The sequence below is a fragment of the Macrobrachium rosenbergii genome, chromosome 12, assembly GCF_040412425.1.
Source record: "Macrobrachium rosenbergii isolate ZJJX-2024 chromosome 12, ASM4041242v1, whole genome shotgun sequence".
In the NCBI taxonomy this organism is placed as follows: domain Eukaryota; kingdom Metazoa; phylum Arthropoda; class Malacostraca; order Decapoda; family Palaemonidae; genus Macrobrachium; species Macrobrachium rosenbergii.
The window spans coordinates 96582465-96598890 of record NC_089752.1 but is presented as its reverse complement, the minus strand read 5'-3'; the positions used below and the strand labels follow the sequence as shown (position 1 = coordinate 96598890).

General features: G+C 37.5%; 1 protein-coding gene across 2 annotated transcripts in view; it reads right to left on the bottom strand.

Moving 5' to 3' along the window:
- LOC136843766 (uncharacterized) overlaps positions 1 to 2792 on the bottom strand; it is a 164817-nt gene extending 162025 nt beyond the window's left edge. Inside the window, exon 1 of one of the 2 annotated variants that reach the window (XM_067112444.1) lies at positions 22 to 2792. In XM_067112444.1, coding sequence (XP_066968545.1) covers positions 22 to 139 — 118 coding nt within the window. In that variant the 5' untranslated portion in view covers positions 140 to 2792. The remainder of the gene's footprint in view (positions 1 to 21) is intronic. The other variant, XM_067112443.1, reaches the window with a different exon arrangement.
- Positions 2793 to 16426: the final 13634 nt, after the last annotated feature.

The window sequence follows — 16426 nt, the reverse complement described above, 5'->3', positions numbered from 1 at the left end:
TTGTGCACATGCGCTGCTTACCTTCAAGTCCATGTTGGTATCCGCTTTTGTTCTTCCTTATATCCTTCTTCTTCTTGAACACGGTGTGAGAGGAGCTACTCTTTTCCTCGGTGAACCCTTTGTAGTACATAAAATTCATCTTACAAAGTTTGGGTTCGTACGCCTTTGCGCAATGGAGCAACCCAGAGTCTCTCCTGCCTTTCTCAACATTTATATCTTTGACAGTGGTTGGGGTTGGGGGCTCGCAGTCTCACTTCTCCGTCAAGGCTTCTTACGCTAATGGCAGGGGACGAAGATTCTCTCCAGTGTGGAAACTAACGCCGTAGTCAATTTATTTTTCTACTCATTTTATATTGGGGAGTTATTATTTTCTGATTTGTCCATTAGTCATATATAAACATAAAATGATTACCGAGCGTCACTTGTCGGCAGATTATCTCAAAATTCAAAACAAAAGTTTTCTGTTAACTAGAACTTGTTTATGCCCCAAACTGTTTGTGTGGTTAATTAAATGGAAAGTGAATGATCTAGTCTAGTCATCGGTTAGAATGCACTGAATGTTTTATTGAAGATGAATCCACATGGTTTTGTTAAATCTTCTTGTTTTGCGTAAGTTTTTTCAGTACAATATATGTTTGGCCCTGTTATACACTTGCACTCCACGTAACACAAAACAGTCCTAGAATATCACTCCTATAATTTAGGGCATATGTTTATATCAGCTAAAGTTAACACTTCACTAACATGAACTCCTTGTGTTGGCTGACGAATTAGACAGTCAGACACCTTTTCAAGTTACCCGGATTTTTTTTATCACAATCTGCAACTTCCATGAACACTAATCCTGCTAATTCTCTTAAAACTTTTTTATTTGATATGATTCTATTTCCTTTTTAACGCCGAAGTCAACGATGACGTGATTGCAAGATGAATAAAAGTTCAAAATGCCTCGGGAAGCGCCTGTGTCGAGGCGTCCTATTGTGTGTGCCGATGTCAAGCGTCTCGAAGGCCGAAGGGGTGTACTGGGGATCTCGTGTAGAGGGGCCTAAGTGACTATGTGTTTGTGGGCAGCTGTTGTGCATTGGGAAGGGGAAGCCGCCGGTAGGAAGGCTGGGGCCACCATCTGAGCAGGCCCCGCCGGATGCCAATTGTTTCGCTTTGTGCCCCCCTCGCCCCCGAGGCCCCTGAAAACCCTGGGGCTGGTGACACTGGAGACCCGAGTTGGCACGACCTCCTGTTAAAGTGTCAACAACAGTCTAAGGACAGTTGAAGCTACGGATCGTTATGAGATACAAGGTAATTATGAAGGCAGAGGATTTGATGACCACATAAATCAGAGCCCACCATTGCCATATTTATTACTGCTGCGCGTTAGATATTTGTTGCTGTCTACTTTATCCAGTTATATCATGTATGCTGTCGAACTTGTCTTTAAAATGAAGGAAAAATTTTCAAGCTTCTTCCTTTCTAAACTTGTGGAATAAATCCTCACCTTAAGGTCATTCATTTCTTAAAAAAAATTATCTTTTAAATGGTTTTCCTTTGCTGATGTCCTGATGATGTTAACTGAACAGGAAGCCTTAGCGTCCTCTCGTGATATTCTTACAGCCCACCATTTCATCAATGTCGATTTATTTCTCTCAAACATTACAACGATTTCTTTTTACTGTCTGGTCTTTTAGAAAATAGTCGAAATTTTCAGAAAACGAGCAACTGAGAAGGCTTTAACTGGTTTTATCACCTCTAGCCGAGGTGAAAAGTATGCAACACTTTTACGGATTGGCACTGATAAAGATACTTTTCAGTCACAGGTCTTTCGTGCGGAAATCGTTGGCTTTTGCACTCGATTCGACTTTGCACTCAGGTACTTGCCCGTAGACTGCAATATGTACTCTCCTTACAAGACGGCTCTTTGTAGTTTATCTCGACCGTCACTGAAATAAAGGAAAAGAAAAGAGAGAATGTTTGCAGCACAAATTGATGATAGTCTAGATCAGAGGTCTGCATCCTTAAGATCAAGTGTCGTGTCCATGTCCCGCTGAACTTCTTGCTTGAGTAACACTCCTCCTGAGTCCCCGGCGAAACTGCAACTGCCCCCGGCCATTTACGAGATATTCTGGTATCAGAGCACACTGCTTTTCAGTTTACACCAGCAGCGAGTTTTCGCTTGCCGTGGCCACGAGATTTAGATTTGCGGAGAGCCCGCAATGCGTTACCTTGCCATCATATTTTTGCAGAATTTTTCGCTAATGCTCCTCTGTCTCTCTAATGTCAAACAACAGCCAGCAAGCCGGGAGAACAAGGATTTCAGTTGACAATTCAGACTTGCAAATGCTTTAACCCTCTCGGAGAAAATTGCAATGTGCCGTCGACGTACGAAGTTTATGATTGTCCTATTTCAGCTTTGTAGGTGTCCAATGTATTATCCAACTCCCTTCATCCCAATCGAAGTGAATGGCGAATCTGAATGTCTGGGTTGTCCGTTCAGAATAAGAAAGTCTTGAGGTTCAAAGTTGCCAGTTGCGAGTAGCTTAATGGGATACTTGTATACCGCAATACACGCGTCCAACCGTAAACACAAGATATTGTATACAGGTGGAGAAGAAGAAGAAGAAGAAGTGGGAGAGGTGGTGTGGGAAGGAGGGGGTCGGGTCGACGCAGGCAGCTCGCGAGTGTGGCACTGTGGTTGTGTGTGGTTCCCTCACTTCTTTCCCGCTCTCTGCCAGTGCCATCGCCACCTATATTTTCAAACGGCACCACCCGTCCCGATCACCCCTCCCACCACAATCCCACTGCTTCATATAAATATAGCTGCCATAAGTTAGACATTAGCAGGTCTAGGTTAAGGGGAGGCGGTCGCAAAAAAATGGAAACGCCTTGGTCGTGTTTTCGTCCCTGAAGACTGATTATATCTTCTCCTGTGTGGCAAATTTTCCACTGTATGTTTCGGAGGGTCTTTTACAGAAAATAAATTTATTTGAACTTATAAGCAGGTTATTCTGGTAAGGCCGTGTATTTGTATGGATACGTAGTTGATGAAAATGACCTGTTACCAAACTTCGTTTCACCCATGTTAATTGGAGTAGTCTTCCTATGTGTAGAACGTGTATATATATATATATATATATATATATATATATATATATATATATATATATATATATATATATATATATATATATATATGTGTGTGTGTGTGTGTGTGTGTGTGTGTATTTGTGCCTGTGTGTGTCTATACATATGTGTACGATGTGTGTGTATGTGTGCATAGGCTATATGCATTACATTTTATGGTATGCGTAAGTAAATCACAGTTATTAATCTAACCTCCGCTAGATATTAATCTGACCTCCGCTGAGAAACCTTTTATTTAGGAAGGATGTGGCTGAAACGGTTTTCGGGTGACAGTGACAGACGCTCCAAGCAAAACGCTCCTCCTTCTCCAGAAAAGAAAATGGTCAAAATAATTTCCTTATTCACCTTGACGAAGACTTGGCCTTCTAAAAAGAGAATATTCTTCCTGTAACATGTTCTTCAATATGAGATGGTGGCATAGGGATCTTATGAAGAATAAAAAAAGGGTCATATAATCATACAACATTAGCATTTGTAATATATATATAAAATTTATATATATGTCTATATATACACATATATATATATATATATATATATATATATATATATATATATATATATATACATATATATATATATATATATATATATATATATATATATATATATATATATATATATATATATATACATATATATATATATATATGTGTGTATATATTCAAGCTAGACCATATCTATTTGTAAAGGGTGTTCCAAGTATAAAAGACAGCACAGTGGTCGCTACCCTATTCATATGCAACCTACTGAGTCCTCTATGAAAAACGTATCCAGCCTTAATTACGCCATACACCTGCACAGAAGCTTATTAGCAGCACATCATACCACCCTGCACACGGACGACATTCGCCTTCCTTTTGCACGTGCTCGCTCGCTTCATGGATACTGAGGCCCGTCCTGTCCGATACCTGTCTCACACCCATCTATCCAGCGCTTTCTAGGTCTTCTCTTTCTCCCTCTTAGCACTCCCGAATTATACCATACACTTTTTCGACTAATTTACCGTCCTCCATTCTTTCCACATGACCAAACCGTCTCGAAATACTGATTCATCCTATCACCAGAGGTTTACCTTTTTAACCACCCTATTGCATCTGCTCATTTCTCTCTCTTTCAGTTCTTCTTCTGCCACAGCTTCAGCCTCTTTCTCCTTCATTTGCAGTTGGCTCAACAGTCCCTTCATACATTCCCGCCCTGACATCGGCTGACGCTGTAAGCAAATTCCCAATATTTCACACACACACGCACGCACACGCACACACACTGTTGCCTTCCTTGCTTCAATTGTTTTTCCATGACTCACTTCTTTTCCCATCCTGCAGTCACCTGTTATATTTGCAATGAGATACCCATGCAAATTTACTCTCCCCATTCATCCACCATCCAAGTTAATATCATTTGCTCCATATTTCTGATTTCATTTTACCTTTACAACCTTATTCATGTTCACAGTCTCTCTCAATTTCTTCCGGTTGCCAACACATGCAAACGCTTTTCGTAGTTTCTGCAATCTCTCTTCGCTCTCTTCAGCGTTATCTGCAAAGATCAGCCATCGCACACTCCATTCGCTGCCAATTTATGTTATCCAACTTTGATTTACTTTTAATTTCCTCTTTTTGACGACTCCCATCTCTGTTTAAAAAGATTCCGAACAGCCACGGGGATATAACATATATTCTGACTCACACTTCACTTCTGTTACAAAAACTTTTAATTGTTCTAAACAGCGTATCATTTATAGCATATAGTTGAGAAAGTCACTAAGGATGGCAAGGCGAAACCTTTCCTGAATGTCTTTGTCACACTACACATCTCCCCAAGTAATTCGGCAACCAGCGTCAGTGTGGAGAGAGTCAATTATTCTTCTTTGATTTATCATGAGAGTCTTTAGCATAAAGGACACTCGCCTCAGTTCTTCGATCCTCATGTATGCATACAGGGACATAATGAGTCTCGAACAAAATAATAGACACAAATAAGTCGTTTGATGTCCTGAGAGGATGCTTATCCCCTTGAGCGTTTTAACTAACCTGAATACGTTTCACAGTCCAGGTTTTCAAGTTAACAAGAATTGTTTTTTATAATTGGTCTTTATTATTGAACACAATGAGTTGTTTCCTCACGTAAAACCCATAAAACTTTTTATAATTTCTATACTTACTGCAGATTTATTTTTTACGTCAGATAGAATAATTTACTTATGTCTGCTAGCTGCTTTTTCTGTCAAGATGAAAAAGTTTAGTTTTAGTGTTACAAAATCTTGCATAATGAACAACTCTGGCTGAACGAAACTATATGGAACATTCTGGAATGCTTCGTAAGAGAGCTCTGAATAAGTGACTGGAGACAGATCTTCCCTGAAGTTTTGACATAAATGATATATTTGGAGATAATGATTTGTATTAAGTTAATTTTTGACTGAATAAATAGAAATTTCTGTAGTGAAACAAGAGAAACGAAGGAAATGCCAGTCAGTGTGTTTAGTACAATATGCTAAGGATTTGGACCATTTTCTGAGACTTAGTGTACATGTACTGTGATTAAAATTAACTGTTTGAATCAGATATCAATTATTTGCTAAAGGACTGAGTTCAGTTACATCATCTGTTTGAGTGCACAATGAATGGGTCCTTATGATGACTTGCCTACCTCTATTCTTGCCCTTCCCTCCGTTTTTGAGAGTGCTGGCTCCGGCCTGAAATACCTGTATGAATTCGTCCCTTTCATTCAACCACCATCCATATGGAATTCATTGCCAGGTATTCACAGCTTCTATTTATCCTTACAACCTTACTCTTGCTAATCACCTGAAACATTCTCCTCTTGCAATAAAAAACTCAGATTCTTTCATCCTTTTAGGAGTTTCTCTCCACCATCACCAATAAAACGCTATCCTTTGCAGTCATTAACCATTTCTAAATTCCACGCCCTTTCCTTACTTTTTTCATCACTCCACGTAAAAATGTTAAAAACCCATAAGAATATAACACATTTTTCTTAGAACCCCTTGGAGGCTAGACAAGTCAGTCATCTTCATATCTACTAATACAGAATATGCCATACCTACTCAGTACTATCCATACTGCGTCTCTGCCAGTTCTGTCATAAAGTGTGTCTGGGTTCATGAACCCTGCACACAGCTTTTTTTTTTTTTTTGCCCAAGTTTCATAACTCTGCCTGATTTTCACACCCACTACCTTTTCTAAACCTTATCTATCCATCTACTATGCGTCTTACTGTCTCGGTCACAATCCTACAAGACACCTTCCCAACTAAGGTAAGTTATATCATGGCCCTACAATTCTTAGTCACTTTACCAACTTTCATTTAATCGGAGGGACAATTATTCCTTACCGTCCAGACACATCTTACACACCCTGTCCAGCCACGCATTAACACTTACTGAATGCTGCAGCATCCAACATTTGACCCCACCAAATAATGGCATCTTTTCGATTTTCTGTATTTTACTCGCCCTTTTTACGCCCTCCTATCCTATAAGTTCAAATATGCAAACACACACACATATATACACACACATATATATATATATATATATATATATATATATATATATATATATATATATAGAGAGAGAGAGAGAGAGAGAGAGAGAGAGAGAGAGAGAGAGAGAGAGAGAGAGAGAGCGTTATTCAAGGTCGTTTTTTCAGGCTGGCTCGTTAAGACAGTTGGTAATATGGTGCCAAATATTAAAAAGCGTCTCGCTGTAAAGAAAAAAAAAATGGGAGCCTGACGGAGTCTGATGTAACTGCTGTAATTTGAATACGACTGTCACCCAAAGCTTCGATGCCCTTTGTTTGTTGTGACGTCAGCGTTATCAGTCACTGGATCAGCCTCTGAGCCGCAGTAAAAAGACTTTCAGTCCAATCCACAGGGAACCTTTGCATTTGGGAATCTGAGGAAACTTGGCGTCTGCGGCCTTTTACGTCCATATGAAAAACCGCGACATTTTTAGATCAGTTTTAAAAGAACGCGGTGTTGAGTCACACTGTTACATAACTAATAATAGAGTGAGCGAGAACGCAGATATGACACGTGGACTTCGTTGATTGCGACTCCATGCCAAGAGTAATAAAAAAAACACCTACCACAGTTAAATTGGGTATGTACTGTATATATTTATGGTCGGCAAACGAAACATATACAGATATGTTTTGAGCTGTCTGACACCCATGATTCTTCACGTCCTGAACTCGGCTCTGCATTACCAGGCTTTGTTTTTTTTTTTTTTAATTTTTACTTGAAAGTGGTTTCCGATCGTCGTTATGTCTTGTAACCTTTTCTGTATACGTTGGATAATAAATCTATATAAAACTTCTCTCTCTCTCTCTCTCTCTCTCTCTCTCTCAGAGAGACAGACAGGCCCACACACACACACACACACACACACACAAACATATAATTTATATACTGTATATATATATATATATATATATATATATATATATATATATATATATATATATATATATATATATATATATATATAAATAAAGATAAAATCCACGAAGGAAACGGAAACACAGGAGTGCTGCGAGGCCTTTCGACACTATGTCCTTTACTTAGCAGACTGCATTCATCACGTTCCATATTTTCGTGATTCAGTTATACATATATATATGTGTGTGTGTGGTCGTGTGTTCATTATTACATATATGCAAAAACTGTTTATGTAATACAGATTTGCAAGAAAAAAATCCCAAGAGATAATTTGTAGCGGACATCACCACACACATTTAACGTTCCCGGTAATTGACAAGTGAATCAGGGCCCTATTCAGAATGACTTACACTATGGAGACCGAGTTTGTTTCTGCGTAGTTTCTTTCCTGCTGATATAAAGTTTGTTGGAGTGGAATTACCAATGGTTCCTTTGCTCACCACACAATCACGGGGGATACCCATGGCAGTCACTCATCCAAAAAGCCATAATCAGTTTCTAATCCTCGATAAAACAGGATAACATTGTTTTGTAGACGAATTGTATATCCTTTTCTTCCAGTGTAGTTCAACTCTGGTAGTTGATGGTAAAAGTTAAGATGGGTTTGAAACTTATCGCTTAGGCTACATATATCAAACGGGTTGAAAGCAGGTCAACGGCCTTCAGTAAAAGTAGAGAACGAATCTTCCGCCAAAAGTCGGAAATTCTTATGAAGCCTCAATGGTTAGGAGTCACTGCTTAGTCGTCGACTCGTATTGAACCTGTTTGTGGTGCGTGTGCAAAAAGTTGTCGACGTGTGTTTCGTATTTTACTGCAGTGTGGACGCATCCTTACAACGTCAAGTCGTCAACATCAGCATCAGCAAAGGCGGTGGCAGTGTGACCATAAGCATAACCGCCACAAGACGAGATATGAAAACTTGGGGTTGACGTGGCCCTTGGGTTTGTAATATGTGGTGATGAAAACAATGAATAAAAGATGAAAATTATATACTGTACTCCTCACGATGTGCCGTCACTTTCGAACTGAATGTGGTCTGGCGGAAGTCATGTTTACACTCTTCCTTCTTTGTCTTGTAAAACGGCTGCTCACTCTCAGCGGCCGCAAAAATAAATTCCTCTAGACTAAACTCTGGCTTTTTTCTTCGTGAAATGTCTGCTATGCTGCTGTCTGTCTCTTACTCCTTTCCCATCATATATAATTGCTCTTAGCTCTAACACCAGCATTTGAGCCTACTCTTCAATACCATTAGGCAGGAGTTAAGTAATTCTGAATAACACGGCCAGTCTGAAAACATCTTAAAAAAATTACATAAAATCTCTGAGAAACTCATTAATGTGCTTTAAACAAACATAAACAGTAAAATCTTAATAACATTCAGCTTAAAAAATTAAGCAGCTAAATAAAATTAGCATTTGATAATCGTTCCAGGATAATTCGGAGAATTTTCGTCTATTCTCGAACTTCAACAAACTCTGTTAAATGATAATCTCATAAATTATGTTCCAGTTTTACCAACATTGATACTTTCAGTGCAACAGGAGGCAAGGTGCAAAAAAGTGTTAGAACTGAACGTTTGTTTAAAACCAACGCTTTCTGAAGTTTTTCAAGTTTCATGAGTTTCAGAAATGTTCCAGTTTCAGATTTGATTATCAGTTTACAACAATATGCTCGTTATGCACTTTAACGACTGAATCTTCACAACGCTTGGAATGTTTACGCCTATAACAAGAAAACAAATAGCTGAGTGTTTTTTTTTTTTGCTAATCGTATACCCGTTCCTTATAAAAATATATTGGTGGCTGTTTTATAGATTATACGTAGGAAGGTGCTCACGGTCCGTTTTGAGTCATTGAAATTACTTTCAAGATTTTCTTAATGAAAATTTCATCCGAATGTTAATTCATATCTTACAGGAAATAACAGTTTTTGCAACACAAAAGAAAATCATCAAGATTTTTCTGTTAGCTTCAGTTTCCGCTGTTGTCCACTGAAAATAACTTTTCATTATTTCTTTTGTTGATTGGAGCCTTTTAGACAAGTCATATTTTAGTATAGTAAAAAAAAATTAAGAAACTTTCTCACATGATCGTATATTGGAAGAGCTATGACTTTATACAGCAATACCAGATTTCGTACACGACTACGTTACACAAATGTTTGTGTGATTAGGAAAAGATATATACTCCTTATTTAAAAGGAACATAGTCGCCAACGTTATTAGAAATGTCTTTGCAAAGGCCTTCATATTTGCTTACAACTATAGATTACTGTGAATTTTTCAAGAAATCCCAGTGAAGTTAATGTTTATAAAAGAATCATATTTATCGCATTAGACCTTATCTTAAGGGCGAGGCCATATTGCATCATGGACTCATTCCATTCATTATGAACAATTTCCGCACTGAAAGCTGTCCTCATTTTGCTCGTCACCAACGTGAACTACAGATATTCTTCACTTGGGTATTAAGCAGCTTGACAGTAGTCTAACGCAAACTTCGTACTGTCTCCAGCTCGTACAACAACCGAAGCGCTCGTAAAGAATTACCTTACAGATGTCTGTTGCAAAACTAAGACAAATTGAAAACAGCCTGGCATGGTTGGAGACTACCTAAAATAACGACAAGTGACCCTGCGGCTGAAAAATTCCCATGGAACACAACGTGACTTGTCCAAAACATCGGAGGTAAACGAAGAAAGTATAAAACAGCATGTTATTGGAAATCAGAAAATAAAAGAAATCTCGCCACCTTTGCCCACGGGAGGATAACGAGGTATCTGATGCCAGCTGTGGCATTAACCTCAGATATTGATTGGCTCTAAAAGAACCGTAAATGCGCCTAATGATGTGGGTGATTCGCAGGTTTCGTGCAGTGTGCTTAGATTTAGTACTTTGGATAATTCACTATAAGATGTTTAAACGTCATACTATTAAAAGCTTTTGGGAAACGAGACGCTGACACAATATAGCCTAAGTGTAGGTTTGTGAGACGAAGCTAAAAACTGGTTTGAGTTAACTTCCTCGGAATCTCTCACTTTCTCTCTTTCCGTTATTGTTAACCGTTTTCATTAGAACATCAAATTTTACCAAGGTATGCAATAGTCTCATTATAACCATGTAAACATCACGCAATCAGTAGGCCTACTTGAGTAATCTGAAATGCCATTTTTTATGTAATAATATATTGTACGTCAGTCTAACAGCCGCATATTTCCCAAGTCTGGAAGAGTATAGGGATAGGGGAAAATTAGGACCAATCAAAGCGCGCAGAGCTGATCCATGACGTCACAAGCCACGCCTTTTAGCTCCTCGGTCCCATATCCATTACTGCCAGTCACGATGCCGAAGAAAACTTCCCAATTTCACAGTTTACGGCTTGTCTGACTTATACATTTTAGTCAGATACATCTAAACATAATGCAACAACTAATTTAACAATATATTCTTCAAATGAGATACACCGTGAAATATATTATGCGTTAATGGCTTCTCCTCTTGGCAATAGTGGTCAGTGCCTGTTAATTCCTGCTCGCAAAGTCGATATTTACTGCATAAGTAATATTTTCATCACGAGTTTCTAAATCATATACTTGAAAATGCATGTTTAATGCCATTTATAAAGAGTTGCGATCACTCATGGGACGAATCAAACAATACACAAGATAGTAAAAATGATGGTATGGTAAATATGATGTTACAGTATCTGACCTACAATTAGCACTACAGACTCCGGACAGGAGGCCAAGAACTTCGCGGCACTTCGGCTCCCATCAAGATGAATTTAATCTTGACTTTGAAAGTGACGGCTTTAAAAGCGTTGACATTAAATATGAACAAGACTGTGTAAAACTTAGAGCCAATGTCAAGTGCAGAGAAGAATTGAAGCAGTGGAAAGACATTTTTTGTGTAAAAATAAGCAGTGTTTCAATTCTTATAGATTGTACCCAGTTGGCTGCGAAAGGAAAATGTTTCACTTTGCAAAGTCTGCTGTGCCATCACGTGTAAAGCACAAAGGATTAAAGAAAATTGCAACAGGGTAAATATATTATATTTGGTATTAGTATATAGCATTTATGACCACAGCGTATAGGGCAGGGAATCCAAAGTCTTAAGTATACTTGGACCTAATGGAAAGCCGTGGGGCTTATATATACAGTCATGGTGCGTGAGGCAAAAATTGATGTGACTGATTTTATTCAAGAAGGAACAGTGTCATTTGATAATATTTATATGAGCCTCGCTTTATTTTCACAACATTCCTATACTAGGTATGTGCATCATGTTGGGGTTTAGGCATTGGTGACACCTCCACATTGTAAGTTGAAACAACTGCTTAGTATGGTAATTCAGAAACTGAAGTGGCCCTGCAAAAATTCCTTCGGCGAATACCTTCAGTTAAAACTACAAATCAGCTGAACAACTTGCTGAATTGTGCAGGCTCATCGATGACATACAGTATAGTGGAGCTGGTCGTGGCAAGATTCCTTGCCAACCAACTACAATAGCATGACGATCCCCAGGAATGCCAAGAGGAGCAACCCCTTCAGTAAAGGACGTCAACCAGCATCAGCTCTGTCATCAAACCCACAGCGTCCCCGCACCCTTGCTCAGAATGTACAGTGCAATGTTACAAATACTAAGTCGCATGGCAGTGGTCACTGAGGTAGAGGACAACTGAAGTAAGTTGCTGCTAAAATGTTGACAGGATGTGGTGTTATGTGCTGGACTGTGCTGTATACTTTTTTTCTCATCCCTAAAAGTACTTCTTGTGAGTTGAATATATATGTATATATAAACAAGCTCTGAACATTTACCTGTATATTATTTCAATGCAGTTTGTTTTATTTGGCTTTCATTGTTGTATAAATTTAAGTCTCAGCTCAGCATTAAGTCCATTTTAGCCCCCAAGGATCTGTTGTACTGTAAAGTATTGTATGTGTGTGTTTATATATATATATATATATATATATATATATATATATATATATATATATATATATATATATATGTATGTATGTTCCAGGACTGGGTTCTATATTTATCTCCATATATATATATATATATATATATATATGTATGTATGTTCCAGGACTGGGTTCATTTATCTCATTTATCTCCATATATATATATATATATATATATATATATATATATATATATATATATATATTTATAAAGAATATGGAGAACCCAGTCCTGGAACATGAGTTTATTCCAATGTTTCGAAGGCTGAGGTCTCCAGGGAACTGATAAAGTACAGGTTATAGCAAGTATATATACAAAATCATACTCCCTAGGGCTGCAAGTGTGGGTAGGGCAAGGAGATTAAAGCATTAGTGCAGCCCTAGGGAATATGATTTTGTATATATACAGTACTTGCTACTACCTGTATTTTGTCAGTTCCCTGAAGAAGCCCTCTCGAAACGATGGAATAAACTCATGTTTCAGGACTGAGTTCTCATTTACCTCATTATAACCACACCTGTCAAAAATGAATTCTCATCATGTATATATATATATATATATATATATATATATATATATATATATATATATATATATATGTATGTGTGTGTGTGTGTGTGTGTGTGTGTGTGTGTGTGTATGTGTATATACATATTTATATATATACATATATGTATCTTATATATATACACATATGTGTGTGTGTGTGTATATAAGGATTTTGCCAATCTTAACGTTTACCACTGGCCTACTCTGAACATGGAACGTTTTTCAGGCGTTACTGCCTGTTGTTTCAGGCTATAAAAGGTATTATGTACAGTCCTAAAATAATAACTGCCTTATGCTTAAATGAAATGTGGAGGATACAGTTTTGATGACAAATTTATGCAATTAATTCAAGGCATACATTTGGCTATTGAGTGTGAGCTTGTATGAAAGTAGTGGTATACTTATATACTACCGTTATCCCTGGCTTTAATTAATTCATGTTGAATGTTTGTATAAAATTTTCCGTTAAAAGAGATTTTGGAAAAAATTGTCACCCATATTTATTTTAAAGCATATCGCAGTTCTAATAAATTTACACCTCAATTCTGCTCTAGTTCAGCTCAGTAAAAGTCTACTGTAACTCCATAAATAGGTATTCTGTACTCCTATCATTGCTAAAAATATTAAATACTAATGAAACACTCGTTTTAATTCTTTGTACACAATGAATGACAAGTACGAAGGGTTTGCTAAAATACATTAAAATATAAATTAAATAATCAGCGTTTTCTTTGTACACAATGAATTTTAAACAAAAATCACGTAAGGGCTTGCTAAAAATATTCAGTACTAAATTGTATTATCCCTTTTTATTTATTTGTACACAAACTATGAAAAGTCAAAATCAAAAGCAAAAAAATATTCAATAAAAAATTTTATATATTTGTACACAATGAATGACAAGTACCAATCAGGTAAGGACATTTGGAAGGTTATCAAAAGGGAATCCACCTCAAAAAGGCAATTTTTTACAACAGCCTATCAAGTACACCTTGAAAAACAACCTTTTTCAGATTAGCTACTGACAGGATGAGTTTGACAAGTAATTATATTTGGTTACAGTAGGCTAACTTAGATCGCCAAAGCAACAATGCCATAGGTTTCCTTAATTAAGGGCACATTAGCTCTTGAAGTAATTTAATGAATGAAGCTGATACTTTGTCCCTGTAAATAATAGGGACTATATCAGTCTGATTCCTGTTCATGACTAGTAATGACCAGTATATTGCTTTTATACAATGCACAGTAATGTGCATTACTGCGAAATAGCATATGTCCAAAGAAAGCCGTAGCGTAAGCCTACTACCTCTCTCTCTATTTTCCCCTACAAACAGGTCAGATACCATCATTTTTACCATCTTGTGTATTGTTTGATTCTTGAGTGATCGCAACTCTTTATAAATGGCATTAAACATACATTTTCAAGTATATAATTTAGAAACTCGCAATGAAAATATTACTTATGCAGTAAATATCGACTTTATGAGCAGGAATTAACAGGCACTGACCACTATTGCCAAGAGGAGAAGTCAATAATGCATAATATATTTCACGGTGTATCTCATTTGAAGAATATTATGTTGTTAAATTAGTGTTGCATTATGTTTAGGTGTATCTGACTAAAACGTATAAGTCATACAAGACATAAGCTGTGAAACTGGGAAGTTTTTCTTAGGCATCGTGACTGGCAGTAATGGATATGGGACCAAGGAGCTAAAGGGCGTGGCTTGTGACGTCATGGATCAGCTCCGCTCGCTTTGATTGGTCCTAATTTTCCCCTATCCTTATACTCTTCCAGACTTGGGAAATATGCCTAACAGCCATCCCTTCAGTGGAATCATAGCTTGCCAATATAAAAGAATTTTGATCCCGGGTAGTGACTACATTGTCCGTAGTTGCATAATTCCTAACTAGAGAATTTTGGCCATGCTAAAAACTTAAAATGGTATTTTTCCCCCTGATAAGCTACATCATGAGCAGTCACTCTTTTTATCCTTCCAGTTATAATCTGTTCAAGGAAAACGACATTTAGGACAGTTTTTTTTTAAGTGTAGGGAGTTTTAGGTTACAAAGTTCAGATTAAATAAGGCCAAGAGACTAATATAATCGATATTCTACAAAAGATATTATCACCCAAAACGAATGCAGTAGCGTGCATTTGGCCTTGATGTTAAAGGTCATTTATTGAAAATATTTTATCAAATTTATTCATCACAGGAAATTATATTTCCTAGTGAAAAATTGAAATTTAATCTTCACATCTATTTATTCATGGTGCCTTTTGAACTACACTTTAAATTTGTACTGTTTTAATGTATGTAGAAATGGCGGCTAATCTTTTTTTCTTTATTCTTTTCGCAATCATCTGAAGTAGCAATTACTGATCTCAGGTCTTGCTCAGAACACAGGGTGAGGCACAGGGGATTTCCCGTTGTCACTTGTAGTATAACCTGCCAGTTTACCCATACCCCGAAAAATTACGGTTGATATAACATAAGGTTAGCACGCTTCAGGGGCATTACAGATTGAATCTTAAACTTAGGCGCCCTTCGCTCTGCATATTTATAATTATATTGCTTACTGCTGGAAAGCCTTCAACAGCATAATGCATCTAAGGCCATTAGAAAATTAAGCTTTGTTTCTAAGGCCTCCTGTACCGGTATTAATAGTGTTAATGTATACCATACTTCAGTTCTCTTGCACTGCCATTATTGGATGGTGTCCTAAAGTATAGACGTCCTCTGGCCCAGATTGTATTTCTTCAAAACAAGGTAGCTTAAAGTGGTGGCTTTCTTTTCTCGAAACAATGGTGATCGTGACTTAGACCTGTTTAGCAGTTCTCAAAAGTCTAATCTAACTGGAAAATTCTCTAATCGCCTTTAGTGGCCGCATCCCTTAAGTTTAATCATTGCCTTACTTTTACAGACGCCTTGGCTTTGCTTGTATACACGTGGGCATTCTATTCTATGGATGCTGGCTTCCGTATAAGTGTTTACATTTATTGATCAGTGATAACTATAACTACAGTTGTGTTAAACACACTGCTTTCTTTTTATCCTTTGCAGTGAGACCACAGTCATTACTGGGGTAGAAATGACATTGTCATCATAATTGATGAAAGTGAGAAGACGGCTATACTTGGACAGATAATTCCTCTCTGCCAGTGAAGGTGAATCATGACATCGTTCTGTATAAGAACCGATGGTCATTACTGCCTCATTCTTTGTGATAAATTATATGAGCAGTAGAATTTATTTACAGAAACTGGCAAAGCATCAGGTCATGTGTAATGAGAACAGCCTCACCAGAATT